A 19,641-nucleotide genomic window follows, 5' to 3' on the forward strand; every position below is an offset into this window, starting at 1 on the left:
TCGACTGACTCTGAAAAACACCAAAAGGAAGATGACCAGGGTCCCTGCTCATCTGCGTGAACATGCCTTAGGTATGCTGCAAGGAGGCATGAGGACTGCAGATGTGGCCACGGCAATAAATTGCAATGTCCGTACTGTGAGACGCCTAAGACAGTGCTACAGGGAGACAGGACAGACAGCTGACCACGTGTAACAACATCTGCACAGGATCGGTACATCCAAACATCACACCTGCTGGACAGGTACAGAATTGCAACAACAACTGCCCGAGTTACACCAGGAACACACAATCCTTCCATCAGTGCTCAGACTGTCTGCAATAGGCTGAGAGAGGCTGGACTGAGGGCTTGTAGGCTTGTTGTAAGGCAGGTCCTCACCGGACGTCACCAGCAACAATGTCTCCTATGGGCACAACCCCATTGTCGCTGGACCAGACAGGACTGAAAAAAGTGCTCTTCACTGACTAGTGGAGGTTTTGTCTCACCAGGGGTGATGGCTGGATTCGTGTTTTATCGTTGAAGGAATGAGCGTTACACCGAGGCCTGTACTCTGGAGCGGGATCAACATGGAGGTGGAGGGTCCGTCATGGTCTGGGGCGGTGTGTCACAGCAGCATCGGACTGAGCTGTTGTCATTGCAGGCAATGTCTTCCCTGTGTGTTACAGGGAAGACATCCTTCCTGCAGGCTCACCCTGACATGACCCTCCAGCATGACAATGCCACCAGCCATACTGCTCTTTCTTTGCGTGATTTCCTGCAAGACAGGAATGTCAGTGTTCTGCCATGACCAGCGAAGAGCCCGGATCTTAATCCCATTGAGCACGTCTGGGACCTGTTGGATCGGCGGGTGAAGGCTAGGGCCATTCCCCCCAGAAGTGTCTGGGAACTTGCAGGTGCCTTGGTGGAAGAGTGGGGTAAAATCTCACAGCAAAACGGGCAAATATGGTCCAGTCCATGAGGAGGAGATGCACTGCAGTACTTAATGCAGCTGGTGGCCACACCAGATACTGACTGTTTCTTTAGATTTTGACCCCTCCCCCCCTTGTTCAGGGACACATTATTCAATTTCTGTTGGTCACATGTCTTTGGAAATTGTTCAGTTTATTCTCAGTTTTTGAATCTTATATTCATACAAATATTTACACGTTAAGTTTGCTGAAAATAAACGCAATTGACAGTGAGAGGACGTTTCTTTTTTTGCTGAGTTTATAATATGTATTGGAAAATGGTCTGGTGACGTGGACATACTCGCTATATCCCGAAAGAAATAAATAATTTCACTTCATTTTAATAGAAAGTTAGCAAAAATAGATAAGATCTTGCTACCATGGAAAGGAAAATACATGTCTGTTTGTTGAAAAACTCTTCAGTCATATCCGAGTTTATGAGAAAGAAATATTCAATTTGATTTTGAATGGCAAACCTGACCAAATTAAACGGGCCTACTTATTTAATGAATATGAATTTGGAGGGCAGAAATGACTAAATATTGAAGCGTTAGACCTCACAGTAAAGGCTTCAGTCATACAAAAGTTATACTTGAAGAGAATGCCAAGAGTGTGCAAAGCTGTCATCAAGGCAAAGGGTGGCTTCTTTGAATAATCTCATATAACATTTACTTTGATTTGTTTAACAATTTTTTGGTTACTACATGATTCCATATGTGTTTTTTTCTTAGTGTTGATCTCTTCACTATTATTCTACAATGTAGAAAATAGTCAAAGTAAAGAAACACCCTTTGATGAGTAGGTGTGTCCAAACTTTTGTCTGGTACTGTATCTCGCTAGCAAGCCTGCCAAGTTTAGCCAGTTAGCTTGGGCGCTTGGTTGGGACAAACATGCATTGGCAGGCAAGCTGCAGAAGGACGAGGAGGCTCCAATTCCCCATTGTTTATCAGTGCAAGTTTGACGGCTGAAAAAGATAGAGGTTTTATGTAATGTTTCTTTGTTAGATTTTAGCTCATCTTGCTCTGGCTAGCATTAGTTGTTGATATTGTTGTTGAGGTGCAACTGAGAGAGAGAGAGCCTAACTTTTCATGGTTGTTTGATCAATAGGACTGTAACGTTCCGAAGTGTAAGCGGACTCCTGTGGTGTTAACATATTTGCAGAAATCCATTCAGGTGTATTTTGTAGCATTTGACAAATGTGTTCTAATGATCTAAAGTCACACTGTTGCAACTGCCTGTAAACACACAATCCAGTTCAAAGGGAATGATGGCAGGTCCTTGTGGCAAATGGCTTGTTTGTATAAAGGCCTACTGTAGCTCTGATTGGCTACAGCGCCCCAGTCTGTGTAGACTCCGGTCCTGGACAAGACAGATGTTTATGTTTGGTTTTGTTTCCTGGAGTGTCTATTCATTTTCCAAAAGCACGGCCGCTTTCCCAAGATATATTTCTATAGAATTTTCTCAAATGGCTTAGAATACAGTGCATTCTGAAAGTATTCAGACCCCTTGACTTAAAATTGCTTCATGTTTTTCTTGTCATCAATCTACACAGAATACCCAATAATCCAAAGTAAAAACATGTTTTTAGAAATATCACCTTCACCTTTACATAAGTGTTTAGACCCTTTTACCCTTTTACTCAGTACTTTGTTGACGCAGCCTTGAGTCTTCAGGTCCTTCTGTAGCTCAGTTGGTAGAGCATGGCGCTTGTAACGCCAGGGTAGTGGGTTCGATCCCCGGGACCACCCATACGTAGAATGTATGCACACATGACTGTAAGTCGCTTTGGATAAAAGCGTCTGCTAAATGGCATATATTATTATTATTATTATTATTATTATTATATTCTTCTGGGGTATCACGCTACAAGCTTGACACACCTGTATTTGGGGAGTTTCTCCCATAATTCTCTGCAGATCCTCTCAAGCTCTGTCAGGTTGGATGGGGAGCGTCGCTGCACAGCTGTTTTCATCACTCTCCAGCGATGTTAGATCAGGTTCAAGTCTGAGCTCTGGCTGGGCCACTCAAGGACATTCAGTGAATTGTCCTGAAGCCACTCCTGTCTTGTCTTGGCTGTGTGCTTAGGGTCGCTGTCTTGTTTGAAGATGAACCTTCACCCCAGTCTGAGGTCCTGAGCGCTCTGGAGCAGGTTTTCATCAAGGATCTCTCTGTACTTTGCTCTGTTGATCTTTCCCTCAAACCTGACTAGTCTTCCCGTCCCTGCCACTGATAAACATCCCCACAGCATGATGCTGCCACCACCATGCTTCACCGTAGGGATGGTGCCACGTTTCTTCCAGATGTGACGCTTGGCATTCAGGCAGAAGAGTTCCATCTTGGTTTCATCAGAACAGAGAATCTTGTTTCCTATGGTTTGAGAGTCCTTTAAAAGCCTTTTGTTAAACTCCAAGCAGGCTGCCATGTGCCTTTTACTGAGGAGTGGCTTCCGCCTGGCCACTCTACCATAAAGGCCTGATTGGTAGAGTGCTGCAGAGATGGTTGTCCTTCTGGAAGGTTCTCATCTCCACAGATGAACTCTGGAGCTCTGTCAGAGTGACCATTGGGTTCTTGGTCACCTCCCTGACCAATCCTCTACTCCCCTGATTGCTCAGTTTGGCCGGGTGGCAGCTCTAGGAAGAATCTTGGTGGTTCTCAACTTCTTCCATTTAAGAATGATGGAGACCATTGTGTTCTCTGGGACCTTCAATGCTGCAGAAATGTTTTGTTACCCTTCACCAGATCTGTGCCTCGACACAATCCTGTCTCGGAGCTCTACGCACAATTCCTTAGACCTTGTGGCTTGGTTTTTGCTCTGACATGCACTGTCAACTGTGGGACCTTTATCTATCTTCTGATGGCTTTGCTTATGGCTGACTTAGCTAGCTAGATTTGTCTCCCCAGAAACCAGCAAAGAAAAATCATTTTTTTCTCTTCAGTGTTAACCCTTTCCTTTCTAACAAAAACTGAAGAAATTAAATCAGAACATCATTGAAAATAATATAATTATCATTGTTATATTATTATATATTTTTTCTAAATCCTTAGGCCTTCTCTGAAGGTGTAGAAGGCCCATTGTTCCCTACTGTGTTTGGTTTAATAATAATTTGTAGATTGGCTCTATTTGCCCTCAGCCTTCCTTTATTCACTATTCTGAATGTCTAAAGAATCCATATGTTATGAAATATTATTATGGTGGTGATATGACAAAATTACAATCATGGTCTTGAATTGGACTCGCATCTTTCTTGACTCTGTCTCGGACCAATTGTCCCCCTCCAGGTATTGACTGAATCAGTCTCGCTTTAGGTGGTCTCAAACACAACACTGCCTCCAATCCATCACACACACTTAATAAACCTCAACCCGCCTAGTCCAAGACAGCCAGGTAGACTGACTGACTGGCTGGCTGACTTAGGCCAGCTGGAGCTCAAGCGAACACCTATCAACTCCCACTGAAGCACGTTACTGTCCTGACCCTCTTTCCAACTCCACATTCCCTCTCTTCCTCTCCTTCACTCGCTGCTTTTCTTCCAACAGTCTCCCTCTCCCTTCTCATCCTGTCTCCATCATTCTTCTCTTCACCCTGTTTTAGAATACTCTCTGTCTCTCTGTCTGTCTCTCCGTCTGGATCTCTCTCCCTCTCTCTTGCAGTCTTGACAAATGACCAACTCTGTTTCTCTCTTATCTTTTTCGGCTGTCTTTTGGACATTTGACATACTCAAGCAAGCAGGCGAGAGTTTTCTAAAGTCTTCGGGGGTTATGTAAACTCTTCTCCCTGGAGTTGGCCCGGAGCGCTGTTTGGTTGGAAGCGCAGGCGGGAGCTGCTGCCAAGCAGAGAGGAATGCTCTGCTTAAGAGAGGAATGCTCTGGCGGAACATCTAACTGGCACCTGGCCTAACCAGTCCAACTGGGCTTGCAAGGGTTTCCTTCTCCCGCCTCTTCTCTCCTCTTGTCTGCCTCCCCCTCTTTCTCTCTGACCTTTGTTCCTTTGTCTCACACACACACACACACACACACACACACACACACACACACACACACACACACACACACACACACACACACACACACACACACACACACACACACACACACACACACACACACACACACACACACACACACACACACACACACACACACACACACACACACACTAAACATTCTCAAACTCACTCGTCTCACAGCAGTTGTGGTTTTTTGAAGCAATCTTAAATGAATCCCAACTTATCACACCCCTCTTATATCTCTTAACTCTGTCTCTCTCTGTCTGTCTCTCTCTGTCTCCCCCTCTCAGAGATCTTAGAGAAGGCAGGAGAGGAGGGTATTCCCGACCTGGTGACGGTCATGAGGAACCTGTCCTCAGAGAGCATCCCTAACCTGCCACCAGGGGGAGGTCTCGCCAGCAAGTAAGAGCCCCTCACTTTACTCTTGTCTCTCTGCCTTCCCTGTAATCACACACAGTCCTTAGACTCACATGGTGAATAGCTCCTGTGTAAATGTCATCCTTGGGTAAATGGTTTAGTAAAAAAACATCAAAAGTTAGACAATGAACGTATGGGCCATGTCAAGGAGTAAGAGGGATTGATTTAATGGGTTAGTCCTAAACCTGTTAGGTTAGTCCTAAATCTATCATTTGTACTTCTTGACTTCTAGAGGGTGTGTTTACTTCTCTCACTGTGTGTGTGTGTTCACCACTCAGACGCAGTGTTATCGAAGTAGTGTACAACCGGCTGAACCCACACAGGGAAGTGGATGGGGTGAGTATCAGGATGCTCTTTTCTTTTCTTTAATGTATTCTAGAACATATATTCCACTGATATATGTCTATATAGATATTTGAACCTCTTTCATACCCCTGTCTTTCCTACAGTATGTTTCCCCTCTCATCAGACTACCTTAGCCCTACACAAGGCCTAGCCCTGCTGGATACTCCACTTTTTACTCCTTTTGCTCTGTCACTGAGATTGTTTTGTTATCTAGAAGTCTTTAATAGATTTTTTAAATTCATAGAGCACAAGCTACACACAAAAGACTTATCCATTCTGGAGCTCAAGGATGTCACAGCCACAGAACTAGAATGATCACTGTTTCTATGGGCACAGCCCATCATTCTATACATGTGCTGGTACTGAAATTTGGAAAACACGTTTGTTTTCATAATATTATTTTGAATAGTGTTGCACCATTTTTCTAGCACAATATAGGCTAACCTTATACAATGTAACCGTCAACTTCCTTTCAACGCACAGCATTTAAATCAAATCAAATTGTATTTGTCATTTATTTGCTTCAACCACCGGCTTTTATTAGAGACTGGTGTTTATTTGCTCAAATGTGGAATTCTGTTTTCTTATACCATGATAAAGGCATTAAAGTTGTGGCCCGGTTGTTGTGGCCAAATAATAACATATTCTGTAGATTAGAACCAGCAGGGCAGAAATGGGACAGTCAACGAAAGCCAGCAAGACACGACGGGGACAGGTTTTTTTCTTCTGCTTATGTCTTTATACAGTCTAAGATGAAGTTGTCCCTACACAGACTGAGAATCAATCAAATGTATTTTATAAAGCCCTTTTTACATCAGCAGTTATTGTTGATAGATACCCAGACTAAAAGCCCAAAGAGAAAGCAATGCAGAGGCAGAAGCACAGTGGCTAGGAAAAAAACAACCCTCCAGGTGTGATATAGGGGCAACATTATTCTACATCCAGAAACTCAAAAGAACTATCTATTTCTATGGGAATCTGTTATACCCCATTTCCAAAACCCAAACCTCTTCATATAATCATTCCCACATGCATGCAATGCTGTGATACTAACACACAGTAGCAGTCCTCTCCATGGATGACACCCAGTTCCATCAATTAACACCTAACATCTATAACCCATTAAATTATGCATGACTAGTAGATTCTGTCCAGCTGCCAAAATGCTACTGGCTGTGCTGTGTGCAGATGTTTGACTCATGATGATGATGTCATGTCCTCTGATGGTTTGGTTGATATAGAGCAGCTGCATGGTGGTGGGGAAGGTGCATGACATGCTGTGGCCTTGCTGTATAACAGTCTGACCGTATGTATTCTGGCACACTGAGACCCCTAGGACCTTGTGTGGGCTGAAGTCTATGATGGGGATGCCTATGTGAGGACATGAACTGGATACATAACTATTGATTTGCGTGTGTGTTGGAGTTATGACAACTAATCCAGGGTTTGGGTTCTGAAACGGGACCTTCCAGACCGTGTGTGTTTCTGTGTGTATCCTGTTGGATAGTGTGCTGTACTAGGTGCATGGGATTGGCCCTTTGACTCTCCTGTGATATGTTGTGGTGTCTTGGTTTGTCTTGTGTAAAGAGAGCTTGCGGTCTTAGCGCGCCCTTAGCAAAGAATGGGTGTTTGTGTGTCTGTTTAAATCTTATACACACACACACACACACACACACACACACACACACACACACACACACACACACACACACACACACACACACACACACACACACACACACACACACACACACACACACACACACACACACACACACACACACACACACACACACACACACACACACACACACACACATAACTGCTCTCCCTCTCTTCCTTGTTTCCCCTGCTTCTTTCTCTGATACTGACATCATAGAAAACAACTTAAGACTTGTCTGTGTAACATAGCAAGACGTCTACACACACACTTTTATATGGAGGCACACACATTCAAAGCAAGTGTGCATGTCCTCAGATAATGTCATACTTTACACACTCTTGACAGACACTGAGGGTTAGCTGGTGCATACTTGTAGATCTAACTGTGTGTTCACTCTGATTAATGCAGCCCTCCTGTATCATTTGGTAAGTTCACACATACAAATACATTCCTACAGTACTCACGCCACCTTTACCCTTAACTCTTTGCTCAGTAGTGTCGCCTTCAGGTAAAGTGTTTAAATTGGCCCATTCTTAATCTGACTTGTTTTATAGGCTACCTCCTTTGGGGATGTACCAGATGTGATTGTCGAGCACTTCAGGAGAGGTGCTTATCTCTGAGATCTGGGGAACGATCCCTGCTTGTCTCCTTGGAGTGGAGTTGGTTTTGTTGTGTAGGGGGCCATTTTGGATTGGTGTGACGTAGACAAGCCAGGACTGTATGATGAGGAGTCTGTCATTAGGTAATATGGATTTACTTGTCATGCTGTTTCTAACAATGTATTTTCTCTTCTTTCACTTTGCCTCTCCTCTACTCCATCTCTCTCTCTTGCCATCCCACAGACTGGAGCAGACCTTGAGGATCCCTGGTAACTGGCCATCAGAACTGCCTGTTCCTACAACGGGACTCCTTTATACACAAGACATCTTTACTCACTTTATTCCTTTTTATTTTTTCCTACGATACCAAGAGATCGATTGGACCATAAATGACGATTTAAAAAAAAATCACACACAAAATCAGTTAACACACAACACAAAGGATTGCAAAACATTTTTGATTAAAAAAGGGTGTTCAAAAAGCACTCGCACATCTGAGCTGTCTTTGCGGCAGGTGCATGCTAACAATTGAATAACATGAGAAAAAAGAAGAAACGCGCACACATTAGAGCTTTGTTGAAGGCCTTGAGGCCGATACGTAAAGCTTCATAAAGAACAGCGATACTAGCAAGAGCAGTGTGCAGGTTTCTTCTTTTTTTCTCATATTAAAAAAGGGGGGAAAGAAAGACTGCGAAGGTAGTATAAACGATGTATACAAAATATATATACTAGACAAATTAAGACTTGTTGTTTTTTTCCTTTTTATAGCTTTTTTGTGGTTTTTCTTTTTGTGCTGATGAAGAGACACGAGGGCCATAGTTGGGACATTTTGTGGCCCATCCCTGTGCAGTCTGGGGTGCCTTTTTCCCCATCGCTGAGGATGGAGGAGCTAGCAACCAGCTGTAAACTGACCAGGCCCCAAGTCCCTGCTTCCAGACACAAGGGGCCCTACAGAGGACCACCACTGGGTCAGGGACTCACTGGCCTGTGGCTGCCTGGCTGGACATTGCTACTGGGATTTCAGATAGACAAACCCAAATGTGTGGACAGGATAGGACTGACTGGCTGCATTCTATGGCATTACTTGTGTGGAAGGGTTTGGAGACTGACCGCTTTTTGCACCTTTTCTCTCCAACCAACAACAAAAAAACAACGGAGACCCAGCTAATGTTTGCATTGACAGACACTGCCTCAACTTCAACCATTTCACTTCCATAAGCTTTCTAGCCTGCTGTTGATCAAGAAAAATTTAAAATATATATAAAATCCATATATTTTTGATTTATGTAAAAAAAAAAAAAAAAAAAACGTTAAAAAATGTGTCCTGTGGCCTACTGTGTGTGTGTAAAGATGAGGAAGTTGCTGGTCTGTTGACTTTAGGAGTCAAACAGAGATCTTGATTGACACGTGAGACTCTGTGTTTTTGGGCTAAAGGGATTCTAACTGTCCACCAAAGCCTCACTACTCGTTTCTCCTTGCACTTCTCTCTCTTTCTTATTAGTTTCTCCTATGTTCTCTTTCCTCACCCTCCTTAAAATGCAGAAACGGACTCTTGCAACAACTTGCCTTTTTATTAGATTTTTCTCAGATAATACGTGTTCTTTTTTTCCGTTTAGCAATTAGACATTTCTAGGCAATGATGATGTTCACTTTTAGTTTATTTTTCAAATGCCGTGTTAATAGTGTAATATGGTTGTTCCATTGCGTTCTCTAAATTTCAATAGAAATTGCTTGTATGAAAAAATGAAACCGATGAAATGTGTTAAAAGGAGAAGTCAAGCATGATTTAGTGTGCCGGAGAGGGATGAGGTGGCTCTCGGCCCATGTTTCTGGCTTGGCTATGATCTGGTACACAAGCCTTGGTGCCATGTGACTTAGGTACTTGAATGTTGGGTGTGGTTCTATTTTTGCAATATTGATTTTCATGAGATTATTAAAAAAATAATTGTGGGGGGGGGTTTAATAATTTTTTAGCTGTGCCTGTTTTGTGTTGGAGGAATGCGTGGTGTGGGATGGGGGTCAGACGGGTGGGGTGGGATGGGGGTCAGACGGTAGGTGGGGTGGGGGTGATGGTCCTGGTTAATGGGTATGTTTAAGCTATAGTAGACACTGGGTTAAGAGGGTGTGGGGCTGCTTTGAATGTAATTCACCTTCACACTACACTGCACAGGCTGAGCGGAGGCTACAGATGCTTTCCTCCCCCCTGGTTATTTGATGACAGAACTTATCCTGGCATTTAGTTTTCATTGTTTCATTGGAATATATAGGATATAGAGTCCCACGTGGGGTTATATTAATACGATCTTTATTCTCACTCATCTTCCTCCCTAACTGGAGCAATTTGCTGGTCCCGCCCCCTATTACTAACTGTAATGATTGAAAAATGAGAATGTTTGTGATGTTTTGGGGGCTGGAAATGAACTTGGTGATTTAGTGCCCATGTTATTCATCCTGATTTTCCTTTTTATCTTTTTTTGTGTATCTACAAGTATTGATATATAGAATGGTGATCATTTCCACATTTTATTTATTCCTGATTTTAGCCTTTAACATGAGAGGTGCTGTATTTGAGAATGGTATACGGTTATGTGTGTGTAGGTGTGGCAGGGTTTGCCCCGCCCCCTCTGCAGGGTCACCTGAGTGATGAGGGGGTCAGGGGTCGATTGTGAGTTTTCACCATACCTCCTGATAGTTCCCAGTATAACATTGTGATGTTTCAGACCATACCGTGAGCATAATCTTCAATAAAGGATGGATACATTTAGATGAAATTATGTTCTGTGTGTTATTGTTCAGTCCTGCATGGATGTATACACACACACACAATTTAGTGTTGGGATTTTGGGTTGTCCTGTTATCAAACTGATAAAATGGTGACTTTATATTAATGACATCTGTTTTGTCATAGTGTTTATAGTACAGTTGTGCCAAAAGAAATTGCACATAAATCATAATCTAAAGATGTTCACTCACAATTCTAATCTTCTGATTCTAGGGAAATGTGGCTGCATTCAGTCTTAAAGTTAACTCTATGTATTCAAGCCCATTGCATTCAAACCAACAAATAGAGCAAGAGGATAATCTCTGACCACACGTTTACAACTCTCCAATTTCCCACATTCCGGGGGAGTTGTACTATGGACCCTGTGACTAGAGCTACCTTTTATAGAGTGTTGTTTGAATGAATGATTACAAGGAGTCGGTTAATCTCAGCAAAGGATTTAGAAGTAGACGGGCACATGTTCCAAGACATGAGCTCCGGTACAGCCAACGGTAACAGTATGGAACTGGGGGGAGTGCATCCAAAACACGGGCTTCCATGAGGATGACGAGACAGAGGATGCTGTTGGTGGAGACGAAGAGAACAGGACTTCGACGGTCAAGATGTCCCCGGGTAGAGAGGAGGATACTTATACCCAAATCAAACCTTACGCGGGCATGCCTAAAGAGGTCCTGCTTTTATATTCAGTCCAAGCTCGCTACCGACTGCCCCGGGAGATCCTGTTCTGGCTGACCATTGTGTGCATCTTGGCGCTGGTCGCACTGACCATCACGGTGATCGTTATGTCGCCCCGTTGCCTCAGCTGGTGGCAGTCGTCTCCTGTGTACCAGATATACCCACGTTCCTTCAGGGACTCAAACAGCGATGGTATCGGAGACCTCAAAGGTAGTATATTCCTAATTATTTAGAGTAGTCTATTTTCTTGTAGCCTACTTGGTGTTCATATTCATTACTAATTCATAAAACTTTGGTTCGCACTGTGAGCACTATCCAACTCCTATGAATTATGGTGCATATTACTAGGCCTATGGCTACACCATTCTATTTGATGAGTCTATTTAAGAACATAATAAGTGCTTTCATGGAGTCATTACCACTGGGTATTGAAGTCAGAGGATTGTTGTTCCTGCTTTGAATTGCACTTGTTTTACGCATCACTCGTTTTACAGGCGTACATTAGGTGGTCATTAACATCAGTCTCCAAACATCCCCTCATATTTCCCGTAATCAAGGATACATAACATCCTGAGCAACAAACCCGTTACAGGCCCAATACTCTTACTGTAGCCTTCCTCTATAAGAACTACCACAGCTCCAGCTAAGAGGTCTGGTCCTTTATGGTACAGTAGATATTGGGCTCCTGAGGGGCGCAGCGGTCTAAGGCACTGCATCTCAGTGCTAGAGGCATCACCACAGACACCCTGGTTCGAATCCAGGCTGTATAACAACCGGCCGTGATTGGGAGTCTCGTAGGGCGGCGCACAATTGGCCTAGCGTCGTCCATGTTTGGCCGGTGTAGGCCGTCATTGTAAATAAGAATTTGACTTGCCTAGTTAAATAGATTAAAGCCAAACCTTGAATATTGCACAATAACTATATAGATAGTAAGTGTCAAATTTCAGAAAGCTAAGAATGATGTGTGTCAGAGTTCTAAGGTTCATGCACAGACATTTAGTTTAGCCACTGTTGATTAACATTGCTGCACCTTATGTTCAGGCATCTTGGATAAACTGGATCACTTTCAGTACCTGAACATCAAGGCCATCTGGATCAGTCCGTTCTACAAGTCTCCCATGAAAGACTTTGGCTATGATGTGGAAGACTTTAGAGACATCGATCCACTCTTTGGCTCCATGCAAGACTTTGATGACCTCCTCGCTGCCATGCATGACAAAGGTGAGCAATTTGGACAAAATATGTATATTTTAATAACTGTAATAGTAGTACAATTCCTCACTTATTTTCCACCACTCTCCTAAGTGTCACCTTTGACCTCTCTTCCCCCAGGGTTGAAGCTGATCATGGATTTTATCCCTAACCATACCAGTGACACGCACCAGTGGTTCAACCTCAGCAGTAGTGGACATGTACAGTACAAAGACTACTATATCTGGGCCAACTGCAATACTACCCACGCCCCCAACAACTGGGTGAGGATCATTTTCACTCTGTCATTGATTATCATTATTTAAGTTCTATTTGTAGAGGGATGACCAGAACAGAGTATTAACCAAATAACTGTACTCCCCTGTGTGTGTGTGTGTGTCTTCGACCCAGGTGAGTGTGTTTGGGAACGCCTCCTGGACGTATGTTGAGGAGAGGCAGCAGTGTTACTACCACCAGTTCCTCAAGGAGCAACCCGACCTCAACTTCCGCAACCCACATGTTCGGAGAGAGATGACTGTAAGATATTACTCATGCACACACACACAATATGTGGCCGATCTAAAGACATGTTCCGAACTTTGGCGACTAGTAAGTATTTTTGAAACCTCTCGCTTTGGGCTGGATGTGTCTGTGTAGTTTATACATGCATAATCTATGAGCAGAATTACTGTGTTACCTCAATTAGCCACAAAATCCCTAGTATGAAAGCGACAAGTTTTTTGGAAGCTGTGCTGCGCCATTTTCCCTACATTTACCCCTATGTGGGCCAGCCCTAGAACCCAAACAATTCCAGTTGTAGACAATGAGCTTCAGCCCCTTGCCATTTAAGTGACAGCAAACAAGATACAAACAGCAGAGCGAGAGCAATGACACGGTGCACGTATCTGCACATATGTGACGTTGTACGCCATTTTCGGGGACCACTTTTGGCTCATGAGCGCTACTTTCAGAACTACTGGCAAAAAAGTATACAAAATAATCTCTTTAATCAAATAATGATACATTTATCATGTTATAGACATGATTTATTTCCTAGCTATAAGACCCAGTTTCCAAAGGAATGATCGAGTGAGAGGGGGGGGGCTGAGTGATGAATGAGAGTGAGAGTGGCCTAGCCCTGTTTTAGGTGATGATTGACGTGCTGTGTGAATTAGGAACAGAGAGGAGTTGTTTTCAGCCCCATTCACCTCCTCTAGTCTCTTCTCACGTGAGTCTACCTAGGCCGGGGCAAGAGAGAGTCTGGTGTCCCTCTCATGTCACAGAGAAGCCTTTATACTCAGTTAGCTGGCATAGTAAGGTTTACCCGAGAGAAAATAATCCAGGCCATCTCCTATGTTCACGCAAGTACAAAACTGGGATCTCAGCAGCCTTTACCAATGTGTTGCTACATTTGCTGTGGTTATTGATTGATGTTATATCCTCTGCTTTAGTGGCCAGGTCTCTGAGTAGTTACTATGGTTTTTACAACTGGAGACAGAGTCAGAGAGCCCAAAGTGCAGGTCACGGACCATGTATAACCAGTGTATACCTGTGTTTTATCTATTGATGAGTGACTAGGTGTGCCAAGTGACATCTGTGGACCTTAGTTATGAGAACAAGCAGACATTATACTGGACATGAGTTACAATGAGTTACCAAATACTGATTGAGTGTATGTAAACTTCTGACCCACTGGGAATGTGATGAAAGAAATAAAAGCTGAACTAAATCATTTTCTCTATTATTCTGACATTTCATATTCTTAGGATCACCACTTTATTTTAACTGACCTAAGACAGGGAATTTTTCTAGGATTAAATGCAAGGAAACGTGAAGAAAAAAAACTGAGCCCTGCTTTCTTCACGCTGCAGATTTTCTATGTGATTTTAAAAGCCATAGGCCCTGTATAACTGCTTCCGTTCATCTCTCTTCAGGAGATTGTTCGTTTCTGGCTGGAGAAGGGAGTGGATGGCTTCCGTATGGACGCTGTGAAGCACATCCTAGAGGCCAAGCACCTGAGGGATGAGCCCCAAGTGGACCCACAACAAGATCCTGTAAGCATCATTTCAGCCCATATACCTCTGATCGTGGGGTAGGCTGTACCAGATTTTCCCCCGAATCACTCTTGTGAATTATATACAGAGAAAAGGTCTAAGAAAGGCACTCAAAGGCCTGACAAAATGAGTATGTTTTAATGTAAAGTGACGCCTAACAACATTACTTCATCACAGAGTAATAGCATGGGCATACTATAACAGGCTACCAGATTGTTCAGCATAGGGGAATGAACTTTCCCCTGGAGAGAACGAGAGGCCAGGCTTTCTGATAGGCTACGTTCTCACAGGGAAGGGATTACTAGGAGCATATTTCTCTGGATTTAAGAGTCACCGTTATTTTCCTAATTCAGCACAATTACACCAAGCCTCAGCGGTAGCACAGTAACTAGAGAAGGATTGTGGAGGAAGTAACCTCCACTGATACCATCTCTCCCGTCTTCTCTCTCCCCCCTCTGGCCCTGGTTTTCCTCTTTCCTCCCCTCTCTCACCCATTTCAGGATACAATTGACACAGAGTTTGAGCTCCACCATGACTACACCACCACTCAGTTAGGGCTGCATGATATCCTGCAGGCCTGGAGGGGAGAAATGGACGTCTACAGTAGAGAGCCAGGCCGATACAGGTATCCCACTATCCATTTCACCTTCCATAATTTGTCAGTAACCCTTTATACATGTGTAATACTGCTGTTATTGGCCTCCCGGGTGGCACAGTGGTTAAGGGCGCTGTACTGCAGCGCCAGCTGTGCCATCAGAGTCCCTGGGTTCGCCGTCAGGTTCTGTCGTAACCGGCCGCGACCGAGAGGTCCGTGGGGCGACGCACAATTGGCCTAGCATCGTCCGGGTTAGGGAGGGCTTGGTCGGTAGGGATGTCCTTGTCTCATCGCACACCAGCGACTCCTGTGGCGGGCCGGGCGCAGTGGTTGCCAGGTGCACGGTGTACCCTCCGACACATTGGTGCGGCTGGCTTCCGGGTTGGATGCGCAGTAAGGCTGGTTGGGTTGTGTATCGGAGGACGCGTGACTTTCAACCTTCGTCTCTCCCGAGCCCGTACAGGAGTTGTAGCGATGAGACAAGATAGTAGCTACTACAACAATTGGATACCACGAAATTGGGGAGAAAAGGAGTAAAAAAAAAAAAAAAAAAAATGCTGTTATTACTCCAGTAACAACATTATTATAAACATGTTGTACATTGTACTACCTAGGTATAATGGAAACTTAATATCAAGTGCTACAGATTTTTCATATTCTGACTCACCTTGAAGTTAGTGGTATATTTCAATTTGTATTGTCCTAACGTCCAACAGGTTTATGGTAGCTGAGTCCTATGACTATGAGGAGACTGACAAGACCATGATGTACTATGGGACACCCTACGTTAAAGAGAGCGACTTCCCTTTCAACTTCTATCTGATGGACCTGCCAACTGATCTGACTGGAACTGGGGCTCAAGGCCTGGTCAATCTGTGGATGGCCAACATGCCAGTAGGGAAATGGCCAAACTGGGTGGTAAGTGGTTAGAAAAACAGAACTTGTCAACATCAGACATGTAAAAATGCAGTGTAACATTATGAGATAGCAGATACAAAGCTGTATTGATAAGAATTGCACATCAAAAACAGCATTTCCCCCTGAGGAATGGTTCCATTCTGTCTTTAGGTTGGGAACCACGATAAACCTCGTATCTCCTCCAGTGTTGGCCAGGAGTACATTAAAGTGATCAACATGCTACTGCTCACCCTGCCCGGCACACCCACCACTTACTATGGAGAGGAGATAGGCATGATGAACATCAATGTGACCATTGACGAGATCCAGGACCCCTTTGGAAAGTTTAACCCTGTAAGTGTACTGAACCTAGAATGCATCCACTGAAGTCAAATGTTTTGAACGTTGATAGAAATTTCCGGGCTGACATGATTCCATATTCTACATGACAGACCATTGTAGCTCTTTCTACACAAGATATTTATATTTGAACATTCTGTAACAGTTGAACATTTTATTGAACAAGCCGTTGGTCTACAGTAGGATCAGCACTCAACCTGTTCTGGGCCTGCTTGTACAACAGTCAACATCTAGGACTCTAATGCTGACACATGTGCCTGTTCCATGCTGTAGAATGCCAGTCGTGACCCTCAGAGGTCCCCCATGCAGTGGAGTGATGGGCCGAATGCTGGCTTCAGTGATGCCAATCATACCTGGCTGCCTTTGCACCCACACCACACAACAGTTAATGTGGAGGTAGAGTACACTCCTCTTTTAGTGATGAGATCTGGGTTATACTCCTGAGTGAAAGTCATGAGCGCAGTGGAACATTGAAACAACAGTCTCTCCAGGATTCCGTGTTCCGTGTAAAATCAACAATTCCCTGCATATTATTAGCGTTTTGTATTTGAGTCATTTAGCATAGGGTTTTTCCCAAAGTCGGTCCTGGGGCCTCAGCTTTCAGTTTTTGCACTAGCTCTTACACAGCTCATTCAATAAACCAACTCATCAACAAGCTTTGATGATTTGAATCAGCTGTGTAGTGCTAGGGCAAAAACCAAAACGTGCACCTGGGGGAACCGAGTTTGGGAACGTTGATTTAGCAGACGCTCTTATCCAGAGCGACTTACAGGAGTAGTTAGAGGTAAGTGCCTTAAAGGCACAGACATATGTTTCACCTAGTTGGCTCAGGGAAACGAACCAGCAAACCTTCGGTTACTGGCCCAACGCTCTTAACCGCTAGGCTACCTGCCACCCCTATTATGAAAGGGCATGCTAATTTGACCAATCACTGCACCATTTCTGCATTAAACAGGCAAATCGTCACAATATCGTCTCATAAAAATGACCCATTACCGCAATACATAGAGGCCTCGCAATTTCAACTAATCATTGCACATTTACTGCATGGTATGGTTCAATCAAGCCACACATCAACAAACTTTTCCCCTCGTCAGCGCATTTTCGCGACAAATTGGACAAAATCATTGCATATCACCATGCAAAATGTCAGAATTGCTGCAGCAAAATCAAGCAGTTTTGCGCACAAATACAGTATCATGAAAACCTGGTGGGAGTGAAAAGAACAGTATTATGAGGTTGTCTGTATAGTAGTTCACTGTCATCAGATTGATACAATCAATTCTCTGTTCTATTCTCCATGCCCTCTCCAGGCTCAGCAGAAAGACAGCGGGTCGGTTCTGTCTCAGTACCGGGCCCTGAGTCTCCTGCGACAGGCCCAGCTGCCTCTCCATCGGGGTTGGATGTGCTACATCTGGAGCGATGCGGATGTCTTTGCCTTTCTGAGGGAGATAGACGGCTTGGACAAGGCCTTCCTCGTGGTGCTCAACTTTGGAGCGGACTCTGTTATAAACCTCTCGGCCATAACAGAGTTGCCGGAGCAGCTAACACTTCATATGAGTACCAAGCAGGAAAACTATGGGATGCCGGTGATTAAATCTTCAATTGCCACGGCGCGAGGGGAGGGGCTGCTACTTGAGTACTCCACCCACATGCGGTTCAACCCTGGCCACGCCTCTCAGTGTTTTGTCTCAGAGAAGGCCTGCTATCTGGGAGTCTTGGACATTCTGTATAAGTGCTGAGTACTGCAGCCTCAGAGTGGGAGGAGAAATCACCATGTCCTCTACAATCAAATGTGTTATGATGAGACTGGCTGTGATTGAGTCAGTGTATGTTCAAATAAGTTGACTGTTTATTTGTTCTCATTAAAAACGGCATTAATTTTCCAAATGTCATTCTCTTCTCACCACAAATATGCAGCTGAAACAACTTACTTGCAGTTCTCACCCTTCTAATGTCACGACTGTCATACTGCAGATCAGGGGTGTCACTCATTTGTCCCCGTGGGCCGCATTCGGTCTTCACGAGGTCCGGGTGCTGCATTGAAAATGTGTTATTTCCTCACTGTCAAAATGAGCAAAAGATAGTCCTCTATCCAGTGAGTTGGACACAGTCCAGAAACTGTATAAATGTAGGTCTGTTATCATTACTACACTGTTTTGATTTGGTTTTAGTCATTTTAAAGTATACTGAACAAAAATATAAACGCAACATATAAAGTGTTAAAAGATCCCAGAAATGTTCCATCAGCACAAAAAGCTTATTTCTCCACAATGTTGGGCACAAATGTGTTTAAATCCCTGTTAGTAAGCATTTCTCTTTTGCCAAGATAATCCATCCACCTGACAGGTGTGGCATATAAAGAAGCTGATTAAACAGCTTGATCATTATACAGATGCACCTTGTGCTGAGGACAATACAAGTATTTTGTTACACAACACCACAGATGTCTCAAGTTTTGAGGAAGCATGCAATTGGCATGAATGCCCACCAGAGTGTTTAAATGTTCATTTCTCTACCATAAGCCACCAACATAATTTTAGAAAATTTTGCAGTGTGAACAGCTGATAAAACAAGGTTTGCACAACCAAAGAATTTCTGCACAAACTTTCAGAAACCGTCTTAGGGAAGCTCATCTGCATGCTCCTCGTCCTCACAAGGGTCTGTAACCGACTTCAGTGGGCAAATGCTCACCGTCGATGGCCACTGGCTCACTGGTGAAGTGTGCTCTTCACGGATAAATCTTGGTTTTAACTGTACCAGGTAGATGGCAGACATCGTTATGGCTTTTTTTTGTGGGTGAGCAGTTTGCAGATGTCATCATTGTGAACAAAGTGCCCCCATGGTGGGGTTATGGTATGGGCAGGCATAAGGTACAGACAATGAACACAATTGCATTTTGAATGCACAGAGATACAGTGACGAGATTCTGAGGCCCATTTTTGTGCCATTCATCCTCCGCCATCACATGTTTCAGCATGATTATGCACAGGCCAATGTTGCAAGGATCTGTACACAATTCCTGGAAACTGAAAATGGCCCACTTCTTCCATGGCCTGCATGCTCACCAGACATGTCACCCATTGAGCAAGTTTGGGATGCTCTGGATC

At 43.9% G+C, this 19,641-nt stretch overlaps 2 protein-coding genes across 4 annotated transcripts in view; both read left to right on the plus strand.

The window, feature by feature from the left end:
• ppm1ba (protein phosphatase, Mg2+/Mn2+ dependent, 1Ba) overlaps window positions 1-10,748 on the plus strand; it is a 38,178-nt gene extending 27,430 nt beyond the window's left edge. Inside the window, exons 4-8 of one of the 3 annotated variants that reach the window (XM_046357334.1) lie at window positions 5,244-5,355; window positions 5,649-5,706; window positions 7,787-7,803; window positions 7,933-7,984; window positions 8,221-10,748. In XM_046357334.1, the coding sequence (XP_046213290.1) occupies window positions 5,244-5,355; window positions 5,649-5,706; window positions 7,787-7,803; window positions 7,933-7,963 (218 nt within the window). In that variant the 3' untranslated portion in view covers window positions 7,964-7,984; window positions 8,221-10,748. The remainder of the gene's footprint in view (window positions 1-5,243; window positions 5,356-5,648; window positions 5,707-7,786; window positions 7,804-7,932; window positions 7,985-8,220) is intronic. The other 2 variants (XM_046357336.1, XM_046357335.1) reach the window with 2 other exon arrangements.
• A 480-nt stretch (window positions 10,749-11,228) lies between these two features.
• On the plus strand, window positions 11,229-18,416 carry slc3a1 (solute carrier family 3 member 1). Its single transcript, XM_046357333.1, is given in 11 exon segments — window positions 11,229-11,267; window positions 11,269-11,644; window positions 12,476-12,655; window positions 12,767-12,909; window positions 13,037-13,162; window positions 14,560-14,679; window positions 15,180-15,304; window positions 15,991-16,192; window positions 16,343-16,525; window positions 16,805-16,927; window positions 17,845-18,416. Coding segments are annotated over 11 exon segments (2,046 nt in total). The 3' UTR covers window positions 18,274-18,416.
• Window positions 18,417-19,641: the final 1,225 nt, after the last annotated feature.

Source organism: Oncorhynchus gorbuscha, linkage group LG07 (assembly GCF_021184085.1).
Source record: "Oncorhynchus gorbuscha isolate QuinsamMale2020 ecotype Even-year linkage group LG07, OgorEven_v1.0, whole genome shotgun sequence".
NCBI classification, from domain to species: domain Eukaryota; kingdom Metazoa; phylum Chordata; class Actinopteri; order Salmoniformes; family Salmonidae; genus Oncorhynchus; species Oncorhynchus gorbuscha.